Below are 27397 nucleotides of genomic sequence, written 5' to 3'. Positions count from 1 at the left end.
AACTCCAATGAAAACCTTTAGACTCGGCCTATGAAAGGTCCCCAAGCCCTTCCCTTAAGCATCGCCTCTCCAGGTTTGATTTTCTACTGGCGAAACTCATAGTTCTCTTAATTTTTCGTGGAGTGCGGTTAGAGAACCATCGTGGATTCATCATCAAAGTCATACTTTCAATGTAGACAGACTTAGGTGATGGACTTAAGCCTTTGATTTTCTCTCTTTTCTACTTCAATGGCCGTCATTCCACTCGGATTTGAGCTGGTGAGTTGCCAGACTCATCTTTGAAATAGGAATGCTCTGTTTCGATCCATTTCTTGTGTTTACCACCATCGACCACTAATTTTTGATTAGACTTTGCTACCTTCCAGAATCCCTTGAGATTGTACATTGGAGTATGGCCGTCGATTTGAGGCTCGACCATGATCTTGGCTATTGATTATGGCCTGTTTCTTTTTTTTGATCTTCTGCTCATTTTCTCTACTTTGGCCAAGCCCACTGCCACCATCGCCATTGCTATCAGGGCCGTTGCCTCTTCACCGTCGAATGCCATTGCAGGTCGCTAGTCTCGGCCATCCATTGTCTTAATGGTTGAGGGAGAAAGGGGAAAGTCCCCTGCTTGAGCAAGAAGATGAGGAAGAGAGAGATTTGTTATTTACTCTTTCTTCTCTTTCCTCTCTCTCTCATTTCTCTTTATCTTTCTTTCTCTCTCTTCTGTCTCCTCTCTCTATCTTCTCTCTCTCCACTTTTTCTCTGTATAAATTTCTCTCTACTTTCTCTCTCTATAATCTTCTTTCTCTTCATGGAGTTCTCTCTCTAAAAATTCTATAGACCAGCGGAAGGTCTAGATGTCTAAGTAAACCTAGATTAATTGGTTGAAATATAGTGAGTTTTGGATTGGTACTATAGACGACCATCTAACTTGTTGATCTTTATCCGGACTTTTGTTGGCTATTCTGGGACTCACCATCAATAATCCCTAACTTGTTGTCCTTATCCTGATTGGACCATCTGTTTATTGGTCTGAAAATTTTGATTACACCATTCTAGTTGATTAGGGTCGCTAGTTGCCATTACCTAGCTCAACTCATCTTCCTTGTATCAAACTTATTCCATGATAAACATTAATGGAGATGTGATTGATTTAATGAGAAAATATTGGACAAAAATATTATATTATTATATTATAATAATATTATATTATATTATATTATAGTTATATTATAATATGCAATATATTTATATAACAACACATATTATATTATATTATATTATGTAATATCTTTTATGATTATTTTATCATATTAAAAATATTTTTATAGTTTAGTTATTAAATATATATTTAAATTTTATAATATTTTAAAAATATAGTTATTAAATAGTAAATAATTTTTTATAAAATTTTTATTATTTTTAAAAACTTCAAAAACCAACAGCAATTTCAAATAGGATTTATGTTTGGCTTAAACTCCGGAGGAAAAAAAAAAAAAAAAAGAAAAAAAGGGCGGGGGGCGCTGAGCTGATTAGCTCGGACCCGCCCGGCCTGTTTTCAGCCCTATAATGAGCTGACAACGTGGAAGGATCCTTCTAGAAGCTGGTACTTTGAGGCCTTCCACTCTGGCAATTTGGTTGGCCCCATCATTTCCAGAAAAAGTGGCCATGTCTTAACTAATGTGCGATGGCCGGCTAGCCCTTCTTTTGCCTTTCTGGTCCTCCTTTCTCCAGCCCAGCCATGAGGACGCCCCCCTCCATTTCCTCTCCCCTTCTGCCACTCCCATCCCCTTCTCTCCTTTCCCTCCCTCTCTTCTTCCATTGAGACATAAGAGAAATATAAGAAGCGAATAGGGCGAGGACCAACGCTCGGAAGGCGAGAGAGAAGGAGCGATGACGATCCTGTACGCTGTGGTGGCCCGGGACTCGGTGGTGCTGGCGGAGTTCAGCGCGACGCCGACGAACGCCAGCGCGATCGCCCGCCAGGTCCTCGAGAAGATCCCCGGCACCAATGACAGCAACGTCTCCTACTCCCAGGATCGGTATGTCTTCCATGTCAAGCGCACCGATGGGATCACCGTGCTCTGCATGGCCGACGACACTGCCGGAAGTGAGTATTCCTTCTCTCTTCCTCTCCTGCCTCTTCGATTCGTTTATTTATTTGATTCTTGAAATGGATTGGATTGGAAGTCGGCGCCTTTCTGGTGGGCGGTCAATTTTATGTGACAGATCCCATCGTTTGTGTTCTCATTTAATTGAAATTTGAGGATTTGGCGTTTCCATTGGTTGGATTTGGCTATGGTTGCAAGAAAGTCGATAACTTGGGGCAGGATTTTATGACTCTTGGGATATCTCAGTTGATGAAGAAGATTTCTTGAAAACCTAGAAAAACATGTATAGTTGCTATGATCTATTGATTATCCTAATCAAGATTAGTGATGTTGTCTTCTGAATCTTGGTTCCTATTCCAATTTTGGGCTGCTCAGCGTTCATGATCTGAAATTGATAAAGTATGAGATTGAGTTGCATTGGAATTTTTTAATAGAAAATTCTTTGTAATTTAGGTGTAAATGATACCAAGGTACCTAAAAAATCTGTTATAATTTTTTTTTCTGTTATTATAATTATTAAGATCATTTAGAGCTTGTTGCTGCCTATGAAATTCTAGTAGCAAGCTTTGCTTCTTCCCGACAACATAGACCTTCTTTACATATTCTACTTTGCTTGTTGTCATTAATCGGTGTATTATGCTTTGCCACATCCTTCAAAGAGAGTTGTCTTCTTCCATCCGGCCGCATCAGGTCTATCCTTGTTTTTGTCACGCAATATAGTGGAATTAATTAAAATAACTAAAAGTCAGAATCTATATTGTATATATTAAAACGGAGGCATCAACCTCCGTCCACCATGTGTTTAATATTTCCTAGCCACCATCTGCCACGTGTCCACGAGGTAGTGTTAACTATGGGGAGGACTACGTCATGGTTCCCAGTTCGCGTAGAGGCTCTACTTCATTCTCATCAGGCGTCTGGCGGCGAAAGAGATGGAGGAAGACCACAGGGATGTGTTGAGGTTGGGGAAGGCAGGGAGGAGAAGAGTCTCCTAGTGGCTGGTGCCTGCCCAACTGGCGGCGATGTGGTGGGGGCAATGGCAACGCTAGCGGAGATGCTTTGGTTGTTCTCATTAGGCGTCTAGTGGTGAAGGAGACGGGCCTAACCATTGGGATGTGGTAGAAGGTAGTGGCGACATTGGCAAAGACGCTCCGATCATTCTTATTAGGCATTTGGTGGTGCAGGAGACAGAGGAGGACTGTGGGGATGCGTCGGCTAAGGAAGGCGGGGATGAGAAGGGTCTTTCGATGGTTGGGCCCCGCCCAGCTGCCGACGACGTGGTGGGAGGTGATGGCGACATTGGTGGAGATGCTCCAATCATTCTCATCAGACATTTGGCGACGAAGGAGACGGGCCCCAGCTACTGGGATGTGGCGGGAGGTGGTGGCAACACTACCAAAGATGCTCCGGTCATTCTTATCAGGCGTCTGGCGACAAAGGAGATGGAGGAGGACCGTGGGGATGTGTCAAGACTGGGGAAGGCTAGGCAACAACGGCGCTACATTGCCTCGCTACGGGAGCGAGAGGAGTTTTTCGACGATGGCAAGAGAAAGAGATAGAGAAAGAGAGAGGAGGAAAAGCGGATGGGAGGATGAGCTTTGGAGAACGGGAAAGGTCCCTCTTCTTTAACAAATAAAATAAAAAATAAAGAAAGAAAGTAGAGGCTACTTATAGTTCAAAAATAAAAATAATTAAAAAATATTAAAATAAAGCGATTATTGTGGGATTTTGTGCAAGTTATGGTAGTGTGACTTGGTCCCTTGAGGTTTTGAGATCTCTCAAATCTCTTTGAGCCTCGCATCCCATGCATCGTATGGGATTATAATCTAGTTTAAATTTATTAACCAATCCAAAGGATACCCAAATTTAAAACTCTAACATCAAATAAATCTCCACTAAAAATTTAAATAACAATAATAAATCTAAGTTCAATGATGTTGATAGTGCCAAATCTCATCTCTAAACTCTCTTCCAAGTAATGCTCGTGTTCGTAATTAAATATTTGAATATGAAAATAACAAAAAAAATAATAAGCTCGATAGTCTAGTAAGTAATGAATATTTCAACTAAATATTTCAGATATTATTATAAGATATAATATTCAAAAAAATTATCACGAATAAACATAAGAATACATTCCATACTAAATTATAGTAATTAAATACTTTCGAATATTTATATGCATAACAAATAACTCAACAGTCTTAACTACGATCATACTTATACCTTGTGGCAGGATCAGAGCTCAATAATCAGAGTATCGATGCATAACCTCTATTCATAGGATCTACTAAATACCAATATATAACCTCCATTGATAGGATCCACTGACTACTAATGTACAACCTCCAATGATAAGATCTATTGAACACCAATGCATAATCTTTATTGGTAGGATCCACTAAACACCAATGCATAACCTTAATTAGCAAGATCCACTGAATATAGTTAGACTGAGAGTTCAAATTCGATGTATAAACGAAAATACCTTTGCAAGATAACACATATCATAATTCCAATCAACATATGCATATTCCATAAAAATAAATAAATTATAAATTTTCTAAAAATCTCAATATTTGTAAGTCACTTTATGTTCAAATATAATTTTCTAAATCACACATAAATCACAAACTAATTATTTACTTTTAAAATAAATTATGAAATATCTTGAAAAGATGGTTCATTACTTATTTTTTGCAGAACATTGAACGGACAAATCAATTAATATTAAGGGATCCTTCAGAACCTATTATTCAACATTATATTCTTGTATTAATTTTAATTCACGACCAATCAAAAACAAAATCCCAAACTAAAATCCACATAGGATCGAACCGAAAATTGGGTGCACCTTACAGATTAAATTCTCTAAGGTGAGATCAGGCTAGGATCAAACTAATCATGGAAGATAGATCTCTAGTTTCACCAATCCCAAGAAAGAAGAGAGACAATAGGCATGATAGAGAGAGGAAAACATTGAAGAGAGAAATAACCTAGAAAGAAAATTCATAGAGAGAGAAAATAGAAGGAAACAGTAGAGAGAGAAAGACTAGAGAGGAAAGAGAGAGGATGGAGAGAAGAAAGAAATCTTTCTTTTCTTTCTTTTTTTTCCTTTCTTTTCTTTTCTTTTCTTTTCCTTTCTCTCTTTTTTCTTCTTTCTTCTTCCTTTCTTCTTTAGCAGAATAGGGGATCTTTTGATCCCCTTATTTCTTGAAGCAAGAGGGGTCCCTCAATCGATGGCGCCCATGGTTGGAAGAGCAGACCATGGCAGCACGACCAGGGGATTCCAGTCTGGTGATCGACGGGGAGGACAGCACCAAAAAAGATCAATAGAATCATGAAAAATAAGAGAATTTCAAAGGCTAGATTTTCCAAGGAAATCCAGCGATGCCGGCCAAAATCGATGGTCTATGGGCTAAGAATGGTAGAGAGAAAGATTAGAAAGGTATCCAAGGATTATTTTCCTTGTTTCTAGCAAGGTTTGGCCCTAATTTTCGGTGACTACAATGACGGTAGGGAAAACAAATCGAAAGGGAATTAGGGTTTGGCGACGTTCGGTGGTGAACAATCGAGAACTAGCGTGAATAGGGAAACACGGGATGGATATAAATAGGCTTAAAATCAGGGTTTTAGAAGGGCTTTTTGCATCAAATCCCTCTCAAACTCAACTTCTTCCGTCGAAGAGGAAGATGAGTCCCGATCGGACACATACCTTTGCCACCGTATTTTCTAGCACGTGCATTGCATGTGCTGGCTTTTTTTTTCTTTTATATATATATATTTACTTTGGGCTGGTAAAAATTTTGGGTATTACAGTTTTCCTTCTTTCTTTGACTTGATAATAATACCCTTTCCTAGTCAATGTAATCACTGCCTGAAATTGCATCCTTATACTATTTTTAGGATTTATTTACTAGTGCACATGTAAAGAGAGAAGAAGATGTATTTAATGAAGCTAAAGCTGCTTGAAAGAAGTGAAAAAGTTGCATTTGGATTGTGTGGCGTGAACATTTACCTTTAAGGTAGTACAACCTTAAATTTTGGGTGATTAAGAGATTCAAGAGAAATTATAGAAAATAAAATAAAATTGTGGAAATAACAAGATTGAGATAGGCACGTTGCAAAATTTAGAAAAACAGAGTGAAAAACATGTATATCATAGGTGTACAACTTCCACTCATCATGATAAAATGATGGTGAATCTTGCTGAGATGTTGTAGGCATGTGTAGTTAAAATCTGAGTTGGCTTTCATAGTGGGAGACGTTCAAATTCATGCAGAAGGGTCTACAAGGTAAAGTAGAAGATGTAAGCTAACATGATGGAAGTTTTGACAAAGGATTTGGAGAACTTTTTAGTAGCACTGAAGGCAACCTTTAATAAGAATGGTTGGTGAATAAGTGTTCATAAAGATACTAAAGGTTGTATCACCATCCATAAGTTTCATACAAAATTCTTATATCTTAAGTACTCACTGTAATCGTACTCGGAGCAGCAACGGGGCAAGCCGAGTCCAGTCAGGTGTGTCCCTTGTACCTTCATATATATGCTTGGTGTGACCTAGACTGACCAATCTGCATGCGAATTGTTTTTGACCTATACCCAAGTGGGTAGGTTCTCTCTGGTCAAACAACATCCTTTTCGCAAAACAGACCAAATAAAAATTATTGGCACAAAAAGTTTAGTTTAAGAGCAACTATTTCCAATGTTCCTAGACAATTGGAAGTTGCAACTATGGCTTTATGTAGAAAAAGTATAGTCTAGTAGGCTATGAATTTATGCCGAGAATCTTATCAATCTATTCTCTTCATTCCCCATTTTAGAGAGATATAAGCACCTAATTCACTTCCTTTACGGTAGGAGGAGCAATAGAAGCATGACCACCCTTTGTACACACACATATGTATGAATTTATGCTGAGAATCTCATTAATCTATTCTCCTTATTCCCCAGTTTAGAGAGACATAAGCACCTACATTCACTTCCTTTATGGTAGGAGGAGCCATAGAAGCATGACCACCCTTTGTATACACACACACACACATTTACATATGTATGTGTATATATATATATATATATGTATTTATGTATGTCATTACTTTGTCCAAGAATTTAAGTCTCGGTAGGATATTCCATAGGATACTAGGATAGGGTTTCATCCCATGTATTAGGACAGGACCATCCCGCCATTGTCCTAGCATCCCAATCGGGATGTCTTGGGACATCTCCTCCCCCAGGTGTTGGGATGAGGTGGGATGGCGGCGCATCCTATTTTGTGGGCAAACTGGGACAGCTTTGTCCCACGGAATATAAAATCTTGACTCTGCCATGCGCTATTACCATCTGTTGGAATTATTTCTTGTTCACAATCCTTAGTCACTTGTTGATGGTAAGCCATGTTGGAGCTCACAAGCACCGAAAGAGTAAAGAGTTTTCTAAGAGCTGCATTTGCTGAACAGTGAACATTACTTAAAGAGAAGAACAGAAAGGAACATAAAGCTAGGATTTTGGGTGATGAAAAGCAAATGCAACACCCACCAGCCATCCGAGGTCCATTCCCTAAGAAAGCCCTCTCTTGGCTTCCAACACCAATAAAGCTCTCCTGCAAGGGTAAGGAAACTCAAACCACAGGTGCACTGAACACCCAAGGGGACAACTCCTTACCTTGAGGGATATTCTGGACCGAAGTGTGCCTAGGATGATCTAATAGTAACATTCATGCCATCAGAACTATCAGGCTAACCCACCATTAGAACCAGGCACCTGACAGTTACTACATGGTTAAGTAACTTAAACTATCAATATCCACCACTATCCATTTATTCATGAATCTGAAAAAAGGCTATTTGGCTATTGCTCACTTATTCACCCCTTTTTGTTGGGATGGTAAAACTGTTGTTTCCTTGAAAGGGCATTTGTTAACGGATTAAGTGGGTGATATGAAGAAAAACAAATCTCTCCCAGGCATAAGTACAAAAGGGGTAAAGAGAGGGATGAAAGGATAGGGTATGTAGAGTTAGAAGGAGGATGGTTGAAGTTATTTCAGATCCCTCCAGAAATAACTTCAACCAGGTTAGTTGGGTGAAGTCCTGTTGCTAGCTAATTTTGACCACCCAAAAAGTGATGGTGTTTGTATGGATAACTAAATAACCATGGCGTAATCATGGGTTATCTAGAATCCAAACACAGCCTTGGTATTAACACTCTCATCATTATCATGGTCATCTTAATCAGACCTGCGTTTTCCTCGCTGCACAACAATATGGTCCATGCAATAAAGATCTGTATCTTATGATTTTGTCTTTAGATTTTTGCGGCTTAAGATGATTGTTGGCACTTCAAGCTGCATCTCCAGTTCCTCCCTTTGTCTCACATATTTCATAATTATTCAAGCTCTTCATATTCATGCTTGCTTTGCTTTCAGAACTTTTGCTCAATTACCTGTGTCAGAAACTATTTTTTGCTGGTTTTCCTTTTTAGTGGATAAATAAGAATAATTTCTACAAGGTTCTAGCTACTTGTCTTATCCTTTCTGCCAATTGATAGCGGCTAAATTTTTCTGTTCATCTGCATTATTTTGAGTTGATTGATGATAATGTAACTTAATATGACACAACTTACACTTCAAAAAAAATTATGCAGCAAAATTTCTTTGCATATAGAAAGATTTGCATATCAGTATTAGACTTTAGTGCCTGCATTTTAGTGGTTCTTGGATTTAGTGGTTCTCAGACTTCTTTTATGATGGTAGTTTGAAATGACTATCCTAATCAACTTCGCCACCAATGTATACTGACCCATAATGGCTGTATGGTATACCATACCATTTTGGAACCAAACCGAGACTCCATATGGGGCGTTCCAGCCTTGGTGTATAAAACTGACTTTTGTGCCAGGTATACCAATATTGTACCAGCATGGTACTAGTATGGACCCCGAGACTGAGATGGCGAATTTTTGCTCTTAGTTATCATGGCCGTAAATGTGGGTTAAAAATATTATAATCATTGATTTGTGCAGGAAAGATGTGAGCCAGGATAAAAAGGTTAACTTTATGCTATATGTGTGTGTGTGTAGAGAGAGAGACAGAGAGAGATAACTGAGTCTTAAGTTTTCATAGTATATTAGTTTTCTTTATGGAGAGAGGCATGCATGTGCAATAGTTAACACCAGCCACCTACTGATGTCCTTCCAGTTGAGCAAAGTATCCCTTTTGTTCAGAAAGATACCTTTTAGACTGTCCAAGAGAGGTAATATGAAACAAACACAAGGCGCTTTTCAGCTAACACATGAAATCTTGTCTCTAGTATAGATAGTGCATTAAGCTATCTTTAACAAGTTATGTAAGTTTAAATTTCATTCAAGGAAATGAAAGAGTATAGTGATGGAGTTGTTGCCCATGCACTGCAATGAGAAATGCAACCATATATAGCCAAGTTTTTTTTTTAATGAAAAAAATTGCAATATAAATTATTATTGTCACCCTGTTTCAGAAATTTTCGAGTATGAGTTGCAGAAATGTCATGAATTTTTGAGGTGTGAGTAGCTCTTTGCTCATAAAGGTCATCAAAGGATTGTGTGTAACATGTCAAGGTGATGCCACCCTAGCAATGGCATGTTAAGCAATTGTACTGTGCCAGTGCCTGAGCAGGCACTAGCACTTCTGCTTGCCTAGCACTGGGGTGCAGCTGTACCATGCCAATGCTGAGTGCTAGTAGGGGCGATGGCAGTTTGTACAGTGTCACAGGGACCGTGCAGACTCAGAATGTGGTGATCCTAATGATTTTTAAAAATTAGGAGAAAACAAAAGTTCCTTCCTGTTGATGGCTCTAGTGGCTATTGTTTAATTCTTTCATTTAGTTTTCATTTGGAACGTTGCTGACCGAAGACTCGTAGCAATTTATTTTGCATTCATTTATTTGTGCTTCTATGTACTCATTTTTCTAATTAATATTTGCTGTGAGATTATACTCACACACACACACTCCTTATTTTGTTCTTTTTTAGACATTTTAAATTTGAGAACTTCGGTGAACTTCCTTCAGGTAATTATGGTTTTTATTCCACCGGTTCCTTCCATAAATCACTTTTAATAATATGCTTGAGACCACTATGATTACCCTTAATAGAATGTGCATGCAGTATACCAGGCACATTAGACTTTAGAAGATTCCTTTATGTCATTATCTTTCAAAGTTGCTACTTCTCTAGGATGACAAATAGAAAGTGCTGTATTTTAAGTTTATCATGTAAACAGTGAGTTTTTCTCTTCAGAAGTCCACGGCATTAATATTGTAAAGTTCTGTATCTCACTTGTGTCAATAATGCTAAGGTGATCATATGTATGCTCTTATGCTTTTCATATACACGTCATTTACATATTGATTTGGAGAAGAAAAAAGTTAGCATTCTGCAATGGAATTTCATATCTTAAGTTCCTGTTCACAGACCTTTTATGTTCTAATCTTTTTTTGTCAAGACAGACAAAATTTTAAATTCATTGAATTACTTGTGCAGGAAGAATTCCTTTTGCATTTCTTGAGGATATTCATGGAAGATTTGTGAAGACATATAGTCGGGCTTGTCACACAGCTCTTGCTTATGCAATGAATGATGAATTTTCAAGGATCTTGAGTCAACAGATGGACTATTATTCAAATGACCCTAATGCAGATAGGATAAACCGCATCAAAGGTGAAATGAGTCAGGTAGAATGCAAATGCTTTGGCATTTTAATCATTATTATTACTAATAAACAGGCATGTGCATTGCATGTAGAAGAAAAAAAATTAATTTGCTTAAATATCTCTATTTTTAAGGAAAATGTATGTTAAATATATTATTTTTGGGATTTGGAAGATATAAAAAATGCCTCATATTTAAACTTAACAAAATTGAAGCAAAAAATCAGATCAGTGATATATCCTGAATTGAACCAACGAATTAATACCATAACAAAATGATTTGCATGATCCTTTAAATAACTTTACTAAATAAAGAATTAAAGGAAGTTTTTAAATGTCAAAAATATAAATGTTTAAACAAAAGGAAATAAATAAATATATACATGAAATTGTACATCGAATAGGGAAAAGTAAACAAAAGGAATTGCACAAACTTATTCGTGCCTAGGACAATGTTTCTTTAGAATTTTCCACTTCTTCTAGGTCTCTGCAAAAGGATTTTCATCCTTTAGAGAAATGTAAAAAGTAAAATAGAAATATCTAGATATGATATGTTTAATTAAGTTCAAGGAAAAGATACTTAATAGGTTTGGTTGTGTCGCTCGATCTATTGTTTCTGTTAGTATAGACTTTTTTATACCGTTTGCTGCAAAAACAAAATAACATGTAAATCAGTAGGGTAAGAAAAAATAAATAACAAATTGTCTGAAGAGGATGAAAGACGACTATAGTGGAGAAGTGTTGATAGAAAGGGAAACTCTTGTCAGAGATAGAGATGGAAAAGCCATGTGTGGGGCATTTTGGTATTGGAACAAATAGAGAGAGAGAGAGAGAGATAGAGAGGGTGGGGGGTGTAGGATATTAGTTAGAGAGGCAGAAAAAGGCCAGATAAGATTAATACTTGGGTTTTAAGAGAATAAGGAGGCAACTGGCATACTTAGAGAGGGGGACATTGGGGAAGTTTTGAATAGAAAAAATGAGGACGATGCAAAGAGATTGGAGATCCAAAATGCCGTTACTTATGAATTTTATTCATAAGATTTTATTTCCAAAACTATCCATATCGTTGTCATATAATATAGGTTTAAATATCTTGCTATTATTCAATCTAAGGGTAAATTGGATAGAACTAGGGACCCCTCTCACTCTTTCTAATTTTAGTATAATTTGTCTTTTTATGTTTGTGACAAGAGATATGCATGAGCTGAAATGTGTTGTCTAAGCTGGTAGATGTCTTGGTTCGGTCATTGCTTAAAAAAATCATTATATGTGTCAGAAACATTAATTTAATGCACTAAATGTGCACAAACCTGTAAGTACATATATACACATGCAATCATGCATGCGTACAAACAGACAGACAACACGCGTGCATGCGCGCACGCATACAGAGAGAGAGAGAGATGTCCATCAAGATTAATAGTGTGGAATCAGTGGCCAAAAAAGTTGATTCATGGCATTGCTCTGTCAAAAACCTGTCTTTATGTTTTTCCCTTTTGGTTGTTTGAAGCTTCAGTTGTAAAGTTGTTTAGGATTTTAGCATTCTACAATAGATCAGGTAATATCTATGCATATGAAAGCGAATTGAAAGAAAGATCAGATTGGGTAGTTGATATCAATTTGTAGCCTTTGTGTGATGGTAGGACAGCACTTGATGTCACAAGGTACATAGTGGTAAAGAATAGAAATGTTGCAACATTTTTTCTTTCTTTCTTTTTTTTTTTTTTTTCTCTGAATAGAGTGTTGCAATATGTTCATGCATATTTTGCAATAATGTTATCCATACATATGTTGCAATATTTTCATCTGAAAAACTATTACACTTTATAATGCCATTATTAGAAGGGACTATGCCCCACTGGCTCGATTCTGTGTGATAGCTGTCTGTTAGCATAGAATTTGTTATGCACTAGAATCCTAGATGTCAGCCCTACTCTATAGTCTATATTTTCGATTGTTGACCTGGCCAACTATGCCGAGTGTTAATGGCTGTGGACACAAAATTTCTGTGGTGCTAAAGAGCTCAAATTTATAAAAACTGGGGACTTCAGGTGTGCAAAATATCTAAATATCTACTCCAAGTTTGGTTTCCCTTTTTTCCAAATTTCTTTGCAAGCCCAAGAAAAGTGAATGTTAGTAACTATTTTGCACACAAATGGAAAATAAGGAAGATGATACACAAATGGTAAGTACAGGAGTAGTAGCGGCAGCTTTTCTATTTAAAGGAATCTAGTGTCATTTTTTGTATCATGGACATCATGACATCTTAGCATTAAGGATCTTTTTTTTAGTGTCTCACCAATCAGAAATTTTAGAAATTTTCTGAAGTTTTACCAAGTGTCTGCAATTTCTGTAGGTGAGCTTAACACGTAGTCTTTCATTTGACTACCATATCACATTTAGTCCTTTTCATCATTAGCATTCATAGTTAGGCCTGATTTTTACACACTTTGTACCCGCCTTGGTGCATATTTATGCACAGGCCAGGGATTCAATATACAATGGCCATCGAAAACAAGGACTGGAAGTAGAAATTTTCATTCAACAGGGGTTAGACATAAAATGCCAGTTAATCCAGGAGCAGACGTCAATTTCCCATTTCCATGTAATTTTATGTAGTATAGTTTGTTTACAACCTTTGTTCTGTAGTGCGACCTGCAATAAACCCTCATGTGATACTTTCCTAGTCTGTTAGGACTAAGACGCTCAAATACAGACTCTAAAACCAATGTTTCTACCATGAATACATAGGATAATAAAAGAATACTGCTCAAATGATGGGAACCCACCAATGAAGTGTTCTACCCTTCCAAACAGGTTTTACAGTGTAGGTGCCTTTTGAACAAGCTTTACCTGTTAGATGTAATCTGTACACAGAAACAAAGAATTAAGAAAAGCAAAGATGAACAGTATCATCACAAGAAAGTTGCTGAATTGGCTTATCCACATTCAAAAGCTCAGAGCCTCAGAGGCTTCATCTTCCTGTTCTCTTAGTTCCTCATGAAAACCAAGGGTTTTACATCAGTTTAGAACTGTGTGTTTAGACTGATGTTCTCCCTGTTTCACGAGCATTTTGGATGGGGCATTTCTTCCATCTGTTTGTTTTTTTAAGCCATATTCTATTATTCAACTTTTTCTGATGTAAAATCTGAGCATCATATCTCAATACTTTGCATATTGTACGCATTTGACAACTTAGATGGCTTTTGTTGAAAATTCTCATTTTTGATGACCATCCCAGGTGCGCAATGTCATGATAGAGAATATCGACAAAGTACTTGAAAGAGGAGATCGGTTGGAATTGCTGGTTGATAAAACTACGAATATGCAAGGAAACACAATTCGCTTCCGAAAACAATCTCGCCGTTTCAGGAACACTGTGTGGTGGCGGAATGTTAAGCTCACGTATGCAGTTTCTCAACCTACATTATTAATTCGGACCTCTATAGTTTTGATGCACTTAATATACTGTACATTTCTTTAGTTTTTTTTCTTTACGTGGAAAGAGATATGATAGTTTTGATGATCAAAAGTAGAGATGTCATGTATGTAAGAGAGTCAGCATCTTGACAGAAAAGGGGAATTGCTCATGATACTTTTTCTAACTAGTGTAAGGAAACTAGAAGCATAGACGTGAATTTGAGGATCAAAATATTATTTTTTGCATAAATACGACTTGGACCAGCATGATACATGTATTGTAGAATATTATGAGCACAGTCAGTGTTGATTGACAATATAAGATTCAGAAAACCATGTAAAGATGTTCAAATGGGTTTTGGTGGTGGTTTGTTGGGGGGGTGGGGGGGGTTGGGGTGTGTTGTGTGTTGTTGTGGTGGGGTGTTGTGGAGGTTGCAGGGGGAGTAGGCTTTTCTTCAACTGCTGGCTAGTCGGAAGCCAATATTTTGAACAATCATGTGATCTGGAACCAAAAAAATCCGTAACCATACTAAAAATCAAGTATTCCTACTCTTCTACCAATTTATCAATACAAATTAAAATGAATCTAATGTCACATTAATTGATGTAAACAATCCTTATTTACAATTGACGTCTTCTGTAGCCTTGCTTGAGCAAATACATTTCTATGGAAACATAAAATATCTTATAATAGTCTGCTGTAATAATTTCAAAGGACCCCAGTTAGATTGCTGATAAAGAATGTTGATACAAAGGCTCATGAACGACAAATTTTGTCTTTTGCTCCTATGTTCTTGTTTTCTTTGTTTCAGTCCTATTACATTTATTAATGTTGTAACCAACAGCAATTGGTGGTTCTGCTTCCTTGCTTTTATTAAATTTGTGGTTGTTATCCACAAAATCTTACTTCTTTGATCGTTTACATTTTTCATCATGCTCGTTTGTGCCTTTTCGAAGCACTTATTGTTTCTTTTTTATGCTCTTTCTGAAATCTTAGTTTTTGGCTTGGAGTAAGAGTACATACTAATTTGATAATATATATCTTGCAGGTTTGCATTGATTCTCCTCCTTTTAGTCATAATTTATGTTGTACTTGCATTTGTGTGCCATGGTATCACTCTGCCATCTTGTATCCGGTGATGATGGGTATTGGTAGTTATTATGTTTCGTCTGTGTTTGGCTGCCATTTATTTCCTATTGTGAATAAGCTTACACATTATTGGTCTTGGGCCTCTGGGCTCTTTGACTGTGTTAGGAGTGTCAATTACATGTTTATTGTGCCTCTGATGTGGAGACTTGTGATCAAGATGTAATCTTGTAGTATAAAATCTCATATCTAATTTTATAGCATTGTTGGATAAAAGGAACTCTTGTTGAAGCATTTCCTGCATGCCTTAGATCATCAAAGTGCAAGAATATGAGAATTCAGATGCTGAAATGCGAAGGCAACTCAGATGATTGACTGCAGGGGAAATAATCAGAGCAGTTCTATTATATTTCCAGTACTTGCTGGTATTCTAGCCAGAGATCAGGAATGAGTTTGATTTAGCTCAGCATAGAGCCGAAACAAGAACTTCCACTGTGAGTGTGACGCAATTTATGATAGATTTTGAGAAGTAAAGTTGTTGGCAGGTCCATGTCAAAGTTATCGTATACCACAAGTTGGAAACATGGCAAAACTAGACTTGCCAGCCAAGGCCAGTTTATTTTCCTCACCTATAATTAGCATTTAATCATCCTTACATCAGGTAGGGACATTACATGCTTCTTGAGGCCACGTTTCCTGCTCGTCAACTGAAAGACATGAAATAATATAGATTCCAAAAATGTTACACAAACATCGGTGGAAAAGAACTAATCATTCCTGCATCATGTAAATTCTATATCTGGAGAAGAAAAAAATATCTACTGTGTTCACAACAATCTTAAGAAGTCTGGTCATTTTTGGCTCTTGAACGAAAGGTTGAAACAGTGCATGTGCATGACTGCAGCAGATGGAACAGGACAACAGGCTAAAGATGAAACAACTACAGGAAAGAGAACTGGCATGTAGCCACCCTGACCCTACATAACCCAATCATCCTCTTATCAGTGCCTGTCAAGGACACTCCATTATCACAAAAGCACAAATCCAGGACACTTCATTTCCCTCCTCTTTTCTCCAACCTTGAGTTACCCTTTTACCCAACTAAGGGAGATGGGATTCACCACACTTGACTGCACCTTATTAAGGGCCATACAACCAGGCCACGCATGTAGCCGTTGAAGGAAATCCATGGCTAGCAAGGCAATTGCAGCCCTCTGCCTCCTCCTCTTCTCCAACCTATGCAGTGCTTCCATCCCATGGCCTGTGGAACCAAAGCCCAGCATCTACCACAATTTCCCCCGGAAGACGCCTCCGGCAAACCCGTTTTGCCCGCGAGACACCGTCAAGCTCGGCGTCTGCTGGGGTTTGCTTGGAAAAACAGAAAGGTTGGTCATAGGTCAGCCACTTGGGAGCAAGTGTTGTGCTCTTGTTGAAGGCCTTACTGATGTTGAAGCTGCTGCTTGCCTCTGCACTATAATTAAGGAGAACTTGCTGGGTGTCAATATTAAGTGGTCTGTGGCTTTCAGCTTGTTGGTTAGCCCCTGTAAGAAGGAGATCCCAGATGGTTTCAAGTGTGTTTAGGGAGTAATGATTTGGACCACCAATCTCTCAGTCCTTACATTGCTCCTTTTTTATCATCTCGACTGTGACTAGATTGCTTTTCATATGCTAAGCTTAATGTTGTCTCTGTAATAGTTGTCATCACTGGTTTTGCCAGCCTAAGGATTAAAGTCCAAGAAAATTCACTTGGTTCAGTCGTTATTTTATGTTTCAGACAAATCAGGTATTGTTATCTGTGTCTAGATGCTCACTGTTATTGCATGCATTGCCTTCTCATGCAGTTGCGCAGAGAGAGAGAGAGAGAGAGAGAGAGATTAATTCACCTCAAAAACACCTTCTTTGATCATCTTTCGAAGTTGTATACCCAGAAAACAAGGACAGTGATTGAGACATGTCTTTTGGCGAGCCAAAATATTTCTCTTGGGGATAAAATAAAGTTGATTAATTGAAATCATGAACTTAAAAATATAGATGAAACTGGTGGGGTTTTCCCCTCCCTTTTCCTCGGAAAAGAATAGTAATAAAACTATTAAGGAAATTGATATCCCTATCAAGCTTTTTCGAGTGACAGAGGAATCTAGGCTTCTGATACCAGGCGACAAATGTTATGTTGATTGAGCCATTAGCGGTTGATAGTTCAAACTTATGTACATTAATCAACACCTACTGAGTAAAGCATGCATGGTCAATATTATAGTAATGGTGGAGAATCCTGCTACAATTGTGGCATATATAGTATTTAGGACCCTCAAGTGTGTGTTTATTCGTCCAAGCTGTTAATTTTCCTCCCATATCCTTGTCATTTTCTTAGACACACTCAGAATTGGGTCTTCAATAAAACTGGTTAATCTTAATCTTGGTGCAGGGAGAGCATTTGATAAGACCGAACATCCCGTTTAGCCCCATTCCGATATTTAATGAAACTACGTAGACGAGAAAGTTCCATGGTTCATAGGATGTCAAGATGGCCCAAGCATCCATCATGTTTTTCCATGTAGGAATTGAATTGCTTTCCACAAAGTAACTGTTTGTTGGGGTGGGGATATTGAATTAGTTTCTTAGTGAATATGAAATGCAGATTCTTTATTTAAACCTAGTTGGTATTCTATTGGAGAATATAATGGACTGAATTTGAGTAATCAATCAACATTTAAATCCATATTTTCCAAGGAAAACAAGATCAACCAACACTCAATAAACTCTCCACGAACATTCCATATGTTTCCTCTCACGAATCACTACTTAGGACATGTTTGGCTCATGACCAGAATCAGAATCGAAATAGATTGGAATGAAAATTAAAATAGTCATATCTTTTAACGTATTTGATTCGTGATGGAAATCAGAACCGCCGTTGGCATGAAATTTGAATATTATATGAGAGTGGGAATGGAATTTTGGGAGATTGGAATGTTTCTGGTCTTCACTGAAATTAAAATAAAATATACTCTAACTGCCTTTATACATAATATACACATGCATGCATATATACATACATACATGCATACATTATATATATATATATGCATGCACATACATCATATTCGTGTGTAGTAAGAGAGAGAGAGCTGGTCCATTAACTGCTTATAGTTATCATCCCAAAATCTCTTCTAAAAAATATCTTCTTTTAGGAAAAAGCAGCCGCCGAAGCGCCTAAGGGATTTTTCATTGAGGCAATAAAAAAAGAGGAGGATGCAACTAAACACTCTCCAATCAAGCTCACATAACTATAACACAGAAGCCGGTCATTCCTTATCTACCTTGCAATCCATGTTTCTAACATCCAGTTTCGCTTTACAAAGAAGACGTCCATCTCCTGTTGTTTGTCATTCATAATGAATTTTTATTTCGAAACATAGTTTTTTTTTTTTTTTTGGCCAAATAAGCTACATGTTTCTGAATCCCTTTCAAGCCTGGTAGGAGGGCCGTCGATTCAGATAACTTAAAGTAGTTATAATGTTCAGTCCTAAAGTTTACAATTGAAAACATCCTATGATATAGCCCTTTTCTGAATCATATGATATCACAGTTCAAAAGAGCCATTCTCTGAAAGACATCTGATTAAAAGAATGATGTTCTCATCGCAGTTTAAATTCCCTCTGGCTTCTTTATAGTCAGCACTTGCATGGTAGTATCTTCGTGCATGGCCGTTATGTTCATCTTTTTCTCATCCTCACTTTTCTTTCAGATCATTCAACTGTAGTTGGTTTCAAGATAAATCACTAAGAAAACAAAAGAAAGCTACATGAGCTGTTTATTTATTGGGACACAGAAATACACCATAAAAGAAGATTGGAGAAGGGAAAAGTTCCATTCCAATAATTAAAGACATCATCATGAACAATTGAAGACACCACCATGAACAATTGAACAAAAACAATACAAAATATACAACGAAGAAAAACAAAAGAAGAGATCGTTGGCTCGGACATCCTCTCATGTCTCATCACCCATCCACCAGTTTGAACCCCTTTTGGTTCTCATTAAGATGACTCCAGGCGGCTGCAGGTGCAAAAAATATACAGTGATCAGTTTCTAGTCTAATCTTAAGCATTACATTTACCAAGCACTAGACTGAAAACTACTTGCTGCAGTGTCGAGGTCAGGAAAATTCTCAGACCTCAAAAACTTCAGTTCCATGGAAAAAAGACAGTAATGTCCTTTCTATCTCAAAAATTCATTGGAAGGACATATCTAACTCAAAGAGAGTAATGTCCTGAAACTGATCCATAAATGGAAGCCTTGAGGCTTTTTTTTTTTTTTTTTGTTTAAGCTCCAAAATTAGCTGTTCTTCTTGTCAAAGTATATATTAAGGCTAGGAAAAAGCTTAGAATTAGATCTTAAAAGCTGTAGTACGTGGTCTGGGACTTAACTGTGTTTAATATTTTGGGCAAGTGTAACCTGCAGGAGGGGCGGAGTTTCCGCAGGTGACAAGGAGTTCGAGTGCGATAGGAAGGTAGATGTTCATGTCCAGCAGCTTAGCTTTTATTGTGGTGCACAGACATGCTGCAGCTTGAACTCCTGGAAGGCCTCCAAGCTGTGAGCAGCACTCCACTGCAGAGTCACCAATGTGCACCGTTGAGCCAAGAATGTCTGCACACGCACCGAACTTCAGCGCATCGATCGGGCAGGTCGTCGCTGCAGGTGGCGGCGGCACACAGCCTGGCTTGTTGGCCGGCGGTGGCGTACCGACGGTCGGGGGCGCCATACCGATGATCGGGGGGATGAGCGGAGGGAGAGTTATAGGCGGTTTGCCAATGATCGGAGGGAGAGTTATAGGTGGTTTGCCGATGATCGGAGGGAGAGTTATAGGTGGTTTGCCGATGATCGGAGGAATGGTGATGGGTCCTTTGGGAGTCTCGGGAGTTTTGGGAGTAGGGGGAGTAGGGCAATTGCGACATGCCAATGCTATGGGGGTGGAAGAGATGAACAGCATGAGAAGGAGAAGAGCTGAGAGCTTGGAGGAGTCCATGGCCATGATAACACTAGCTAGTATTGTTTAACTAGTAGTAGTGAATTGAAGGTGCTTAAGCTGTGGAAGGTATGGGATGCTTTATAGAGTGAAGTGTGGGTGGAGGAGAGGGGAGCCCTAGGTAGGACAGGTCATGTGGAGATGCAGCTCCTGCCAGTCTTGCTGGTTGGCTCTTTCCCCTACCTCTGAAGCCATGCCCGTCGCCTTGTACCACAAAAAACTATGCTCATCACCTCTCTTTTCTGTTGTCTTTGTCCTACAGCCATACTACGCTAGCTGTTTTTGGCTCCATGACAGCTTTTCCTCCCAAGTCTTGAGCTATCTTGATTGCTACGTGAATACAAACTATGGTCCATTACAAAAAGGAAAGATTAACGTTTGTAAATCATGACTCGGATATATTCTTACACTACTTAAAGCATATGGTGACGTTTCACGATGTTTTAAGTATGCATCTACGGATTTTTTTTTTTTTTAATGTTTCCAAAAGTTATTAGCTATGCATGAAATAATCAATAAAGGAATGATTTCTTAACAAAACTATATATAGAACTTTGGTCTGCATATGTTTTAAGACGTAGGAGACAAGTGTCATAATTCTTCGACTTAAATGACCCACCATACATGAAAACTAAAAAAATATATGTATGATGGAAGTGTGAGTACGTGCTTCCATTTTTCATCACAACAGCATGACCTTTCAACATTTTTTTTTTTTATAACGGAAGACCTCTTTGAGTTTGCTAATATACATGTTATATTAGTTTGGTGCACTTACAAAGACCCTACGCCAAGGGTTATTAGGCTAAACATGTCATCACATTTTATATATATGGAGTCATTTATATATGCATAGCACGATGCTGGGAAACTTAACACCACGTCCTGTGGTTGAAAAGGGAATGGTGAGGATCAATATTATGGGATTCTATGACACAAATCTTTCTATTCCCACGGGTGTACTTATAATACGTGTTTCGTTTAGTTTATCCGATTTACGAAAAAAAAGGGAACCTGTGTAACTTTGAATCCGGTAGACAAAGCTGTATGAGATATCTCCACTTCAGGGAAGTAAATCTCTTTATTCCTTCGATGATACTTGGAGATACAACCTTGTGAAAATATTTAAGTACTCACATGGTTGAAACTTTTCCCTTGGCTTTTTTTGGTTGTTTGGAAGTCAACTCTTCCAATCTTAATGTTCTTGTCTTCTTAGCTGATTTGAGAGGAGTGAGAGCAGCCTATCAATCTAATCCGTTAGGCTATTGTTGGAACGACGCCGAGAAGAGTCCAAACATGCCATTCTTTTCTCCACGCCAAATCCTTTGAAGCAAAAGAAGAATTTCATGAATTTGTGGTCAGTGTGGTAAATATCAACTTGATTAGCTTTATAGAAATTTGCACTATATATACTGCAGCCATGTCAACTTATAATGTCCATGTGGTATAAATATACTTAATTACATTCATGGGAGGATAGAATTATACTTTTATTAATATTGTACTGCAGGCTGATAAATTTCTTATAACGTTGGAAGTGTTTGATATTAAACTCTAACCATAGCCAGTTGAAAAGTATATAAATTTTTTTTTTTCTTGGTGGCTGTATAGAGATAGGAAACAACATTTCTAATTCAACTTGAACTGGAGAGGATCCAGACTTGGAAGGAAAAGGTCCAGATTTTGTCAAGTTCACAGATGAATTAGAGAGGTCAAGTCTCTCAATCAGCATGGTCTATGTATTGCACAATTAATGCCAATGGTTGAGAGAGCCTAACACAAAAAATAGGACAGTAGGATGGATGATCCATGGAGCTCTTTCAAAGCTCATTAATTATAGCATAAGAAGCAGTAATATAACTCATGTCAGTATTCTTCTAATCTTTTGGGGAGGATATGTATATATATGACTTCGTATTAGAATTGAAAATTAGGTATTTCTTGCAACTGTCTGCAGTTTTTTTCTTTTGTTCCCTCCTGAGCAATATAATGGTAATGCACCATCACCATGGTTTGAAATTGTATCCCTCACAAGAGCAAACTCTTAAGAGGGGTGCAAACCAGCTGAGATTGGTTCATTGGCTTCCACCGAAGGACTTTGCTAAATTTTGAACAGCAAATATCATGTTAATTTTCTGAGCATAAGAGGAAACTTATTTGTTAAATTTTTATAATTAGCATATGCCACATTCAAAGAAATAGTTGTTCTTTTTAAGAAAACAAAATACCATAACGCTAACCAAAAGGAATCTCCATGTAATCTGGGATTTTTTTTTTTTCTTTTTTTGCTTCGACCAAATGATCTAGCTTATAACTCATGATTTGATCAAAAATTAGATATAATTATGGAGTGCAAACAAATGATCTTATATATCACTTGTCATAATAGTGTGTTAGATTTCAATATTCTTGCCTCTTGTAAGCTTGTTTTTAATTGAGCACATGTACATTTTTCATTACCTACCTTATTTTTGCCAAGTTTTATATGTTTTTTAAAATTTCTTCCGAATGTTATACCTTTAGCTGATTTGTTCCAAACGCCAAACCTGTGATTATCCGAACCACTGGTGTATTTTGCATGCAATGGAAGCATAAATGGAGAGAGGACTCGTAATCACAAGTGTGTGTGTGTGTGTGTTTGAAAGAGAGAGAGCGCTAACGATAAACGAGTCCAGCTGGGAATCCACGTGCCGTTGCTCTAAATCGTAGGAATGGTCACTTCAAAACCGGGGGAAGTTTGGAGAGTTGGGGAACCATTCCAGCCCGTGAGCTACTTTTGTTCTTATTTTACGTCCTCAGCTTGGATTCACATGAATCCCTGATCTCGCCGTGATGTGATGGGAAATGAGCACCTCTCTCCTCCTTTACTGGTGAGTGTTGACCAATTTCAGATACATTAAAAGAACAATTAATTTATCAAGGTTCCAAGCATTATGTTAGCAATTATTTTATCCTGATTCTTGTGAAATTTATATAAGATGGTTTCGTGGAGAGCACCAACAAGCTTGGGTTAGAGTGACGAAGAATTTATACAAGTGACTTGGCCTGAATCCTGCTTTCATCCAATTTCGGCCACGGCTTTGTCCCGTCCTAGTTTTCTAAATCAAAAAATAAGAGTGGAAGATGACATCTATAAGCTATATGTCGTACTTAAAATGGGATACGTGCTAGCCTTTATAATGACATGCAATCGTGTGACATTTTGACGGAGTTCACTTACCCCTTATATTGCATAGGATACCTAAAGAAACAGTTGGGAAGTACACATCAAGAATTATCTTGACACGTAAGAGTATTATTATTACTCATTTTTTGTGGATGCAAGAGGGGTAGGACCAAGATACTTGGCCTATCCCTTGTATCTTGGCGTATCGATCTATTTCAAGTACTATGGGTGAGCCTTTCTTCTATTATTGCTCGGCTTATGATACCACCGCATGACCGTTACATCATTGGCTTGTGAACTTCCTTGAGGATGTGATTAAATCATTATTTTTCTCCAAGAAAAAAAAAAATTTTATAGAAGGTGAAGCCAATAAAAACTAGTTTACTGGTAATTATTTAGTTATGTTGTGGCCAATCGTCCGATCGCCGGGGTCGGCACCTGCAAGAAAAGTTCTCACTGACCGGAGATGCCTTCGGCGGGGACCCTCCGACGGTCAAGTCAAAGAGGAGACTAGACAACAGTGAAACTCAACGAGAGGAAGAGAGAACTAGAGAGCTCAAGAGCTTAGAGGCGCTTACCCACGCTTGAGAAAGCTTACCAAGACTGTTGCCTTACCCCGTTTTATAGTAGAAAGCGGTATGGTCCCGCCATTAATAGTGCAGACAACTAAAGAGTTGTCAAATCACCGGGAGCTGTCAAATCAACGTGGGTTGTCAGGTCATTAATCCATGTCCTTAGCAGGACAACACCCCACGGCGGTCGTACGGCATGTCCTTGGCAGGAGAACAGCCCATAACGGTTGTACGGCATTTGGACGGGCTGGCCGACTGTATGTCGGTATTCGGGTGGTGACTCAGAGACACCGTCGGCTGATCTGGTGCCTTGTGGAAGTCGGACGTCGGCTGCCACCTCCGACAGTGAGTCGGTGATGTAAATTCGGCCGCTCGGCCGGTCGGGAACAATAGGGGTTTGTTCGGCCGGCATACCTTCGGTCGAATATTATCGACAGTCATTGTCGGAGTCGTCCATCGAAGTCGTTGTGGGAGTCGTCTGTCTGTCCGGTGAGTAAAGTTGGGCGTCGGTCGGACTAGTTCGAGGATAAGTCGGCGTACAGGGGTCAGTCAGTATATCCCAACAGTCAGCGTACGGGGGTCAGTCGGATCGGCGTACGGAGGTCCGAGGATAAGTCGGCGTACGAGGATAAGTCGGCGATCGAGCCGTAGATTCGGCGATCGACGATCGAGCCATGTTGGTCGAGGCCCTTTGCCTTCAGAGGCCGAGGCCGTCGGTTCGACGATCGACGATCGAGCCGTAGATTCGACGATCGACGATCAAGCCGTCGGTTCGGCGATCGACGATCGAGCTGTAGATTCGGTGATCGGCGATCGAGTCGTAGACTCGACGTAGATTCGGCGATCGAGCCGTTGGCTCGGCGATTGAGCCATTGGTTCGGCGATCGGGCCGTATTGGTCGAGGCCTTTTGCCTTCAGAGGCCGAGACCGTCATAGATATTCCGCTCCTTCGATCTCCATCAGGATCTGCGCACGAGGAGCGAAGAGAGAGATGTAGGATTCATACCTGCGATGCGTCGGTCTCAGACTCCGTCGTCGGGGCGAGACCCGTCTATCGGTGGGGGCCTGCTGGGTTCAGCAGGAGCCCGATTTTTCTTCCACTTCTCCTTCTGGCCCGTGCCCTCGGTCAGGCACCGGTCAGAAGCTGCTTCGTCCGCGCGCATGTATTTATACGCACGCTCCAGCAATTCGGCATACGTCCGGGGGAGGGTTTTGTCCAAGGAATATGTGAATCGAGACTCCCTTAGCCCCCTCTTCATGGCCGAGATAGCCATGTCTTCGTTGAGGTTCCGGACCTCAAGTGCGGCCGCGTTGAATCGGGCCACAAAGTGTCGGAGTGTCTCATTTTCTCCCTGCTTGAGGGAGAAAAAACTGTCCGAGGTTCGTGGCGGCTTCCGACTGGTGCTGAAGCGGGCCACGAAAGAATGCTCGAGCTGCCCGAAGGAGTGGATACATTCTGAGCGAAGGCCGGAGTACCAGGCCCTGGCAGCTTTACGAAGCGCGGTGGGGAAGCCGATGCAGAGGAGGGCATCGGTTGCCCTTTGAATTGTCATGAGAGCCTTGTAGCTCTCCAGATGGTCAACTGGGTCGGTGGAGCTGTCGTAAGGCTCAACGTGAGGCATCTTGAACCGACTAGGGATTGGTTCGTCGAGGACAAATCAGGAGAGAGGTTGGGTGGTCCGGAAGTCAACGTCGTTCGAAGACTTCTGACCATCCGTCTGGAGTTGGGCAAGGCGACGGTCGATTTTTTCGAACTTACGTTCGTAGTCATCCAACCGTCGGTGTTGTGAAACCCCAGGGGTCGAACCTCCCAACGAACTTGAGAGTGAGGCGGACGGTGTCCGCGGCCGCTTCTCCTTCCTCGCCCGCTCCAGCTGGGAAGGAGAAGGACGCCGAGACTGGTGGGTGTCGTGCTGTGGCCGCCTCGCCCCTTCTCGATGGGAGTGCTGAGACGGCCGCTCTTGAGGAGGAGACGGAAGTTGACGCGGATGTCGACGGCTGCTTCTGGACGGCATAGGATGCACCGTCGGTTGTTCCGTCGGCAGTTGCGGCAACTGAGTCGGTTGCTGTTGGAGATTTTTGACCGCGTCCGTCAGAACGGTCATTTGCCGCATGATTGCCGTGATCTGCACCTCCGTGGTCACCACTGGGTGCGGAGAGCTGGGTTCTGCTATGGAGGGCAAAGGAGGGGCCTCTTCCTGACGGGAAGAGTACCTCACCGATCCGGTAGCTCTCGATCGCTGAGCCCTGGTTTTCGTCATCTCGAGAGGTTTTTCAAACTCTATGGAGCTCGCTGTCTTACCTCTGTCGAGCCCCTTTCTGGTGCGCCAAATCTGTTGCGGCCAATCCCCCCGTCGTCCGATCGTCGAGGTCGTGCACCTGCAAGAAAAGTCCTCACTGACCGGAGATGTCTCCGACGGAGATCCTCCGACGGTCAAGTCAGAGAGGAGACTAGGCAACAGTGGAACTCAGCGAGAGGGAGAGAGCTAGAGTTTGAGAGCTCAAGAGCTTAAAGGCGCTTACCCATACTTGAGAAAGCTTACCAAGACTGTTGCCTTATCCCGTTTTATAGTAGAAAGCGATATGGTCCTGCCATTAATGGTGCAGACAACTGAGAAGTTGTCAAATCGTCAGGGACTGTCAAATCGGCGTGGGTTGTCAGGTCATTAACTCATGTCCTTAGCAGGACAACGCCCACCGGTGTTCGTACGGCATGTCATTGGCAGGAGAATAGTCCATAGCGGTTGTACGGCATTTGAACGGGCTGGCCGACTGTATATCGGTATTCGGCTGTCGGATCGTCGGGTGGTGACTCGGAGATACCATCGGCTAATCTGGTACCTTGTGGAAGTCGGACATCGGCTGCCAACCCCGACAGTGAGTCGGTAATGTGGATTCGGCCGTTCAACCGGTCGGAAACAGTAGGGATCTGTTCAATCGGTATATCTTCGGTCGGATATTGTCAGCAGCCATTGTCGGAGTCGTCCATCGGAGTCGTTGTTGGAGTCGTCTGTCATCTGATGGGTAGAGTTGGACATCGATCGGATCGATCTGAGGATAAATCGACGTACGGGATCAGTCGGTATATCCCAACAAGTTACATTCTTCCAAGAGCTGATCCTTGATCTTAATATGGTTGAAGCGCTACCAAGGAACTAGCTGTGTGAATTGCTACAGCTAAGAGAGAGAAACATTGATATGTCTTTTAGCACTTACTGTCACTCGTAGAATCTTTTAGTGGGGACTTTTTGGAAAATATAAATGTTCCCATCCTCTGCCCATATACTGATGAAATGTGATCTGTTTTGAGGACCAGAGACACTTTAATTGAGTATTCTC

The 27397-nt window shown here is 40.0% G+C and overlaps 3 protein-coding genes across 3 annotated transcripts; 2 read left to right on the top strand and 1 right to left on the bottom strand.

Annotated features, from left to right (window-relative positions):
- The first annotated feature begins 1724 nt into the window (after positions 1-1724).
- On the top strand, positions 1725-15564 carry LOC105033567 (vesicle-associated membrane protein 711). Its single transcript, XM_010908426.2, has 4 exons — positions 1725-2095; positions 10615-10805; positions 14023-14186; positions 15251-15564. Exons 1-4 carry the CDS (start codon positions 1879-1881, stop codon positions 15339-15341), a joined length of 663 nt encoding a protein of 220 aa, XP_010906728.1. The 5' UTR covers positions 1725-1878; the 3' UTR covers positions 15342-15564.
- A 912-nt stretch (positions 15565-16476) lies between these two features.
- Positions 16477-16869, top strand: LOC105033566 (14 kDa proline-rich protein DC2.15). Its single transcript, XM_010908425.4, has one exon. The coding sequence runs from the start codon at positions 16477-16479 to the stop codon at positions 16867-16869; it is 393 nt and encodes a 130-aa protein (XP_010906727.1).
- A 2206-nt stretch (positions 16870-19075) lies between these two features.
- On the bottom strand, positions 19076-20481 carry LOC105033565 (uncharacterized). Its single transcript, XM_010908424.4, has 2 exons — positions 19722-20481; positions 19076-19350 (listed from the first exon to the last, which is right to left on the bottom strand). The coding sequence occupies exon 1, from the start codon at positions 20324-20326 to the stop codon at positions 19727-19729; it is 600 nt and encodes a 199-aa protein (XP_010906726.1). The 5' UTR covers positions 20327-20481; the 3' UTR covers positions 19076-19350; positions 19722-19726.
- Positions 20482-27397: the final 6916 nt, after the last annotated feature.

This window comes from Elaeis guineensis, chromosome 1, assembly GCF_000442705.2.
Source record: "Elaeis guineensis isolate ETL-2024a chromosome 1, EG11, whole genome shotgun sequence".
Lineage (NCBI taxonomy): Eukaryota > Viridiplantae > Streptophyta > Magnoliopsida > Arecales > Arecaceae > Elaeis > Elaeis guineensis.
This window is presented reverse-complemented; position numbering and strand designations above follow the sequence as displayed.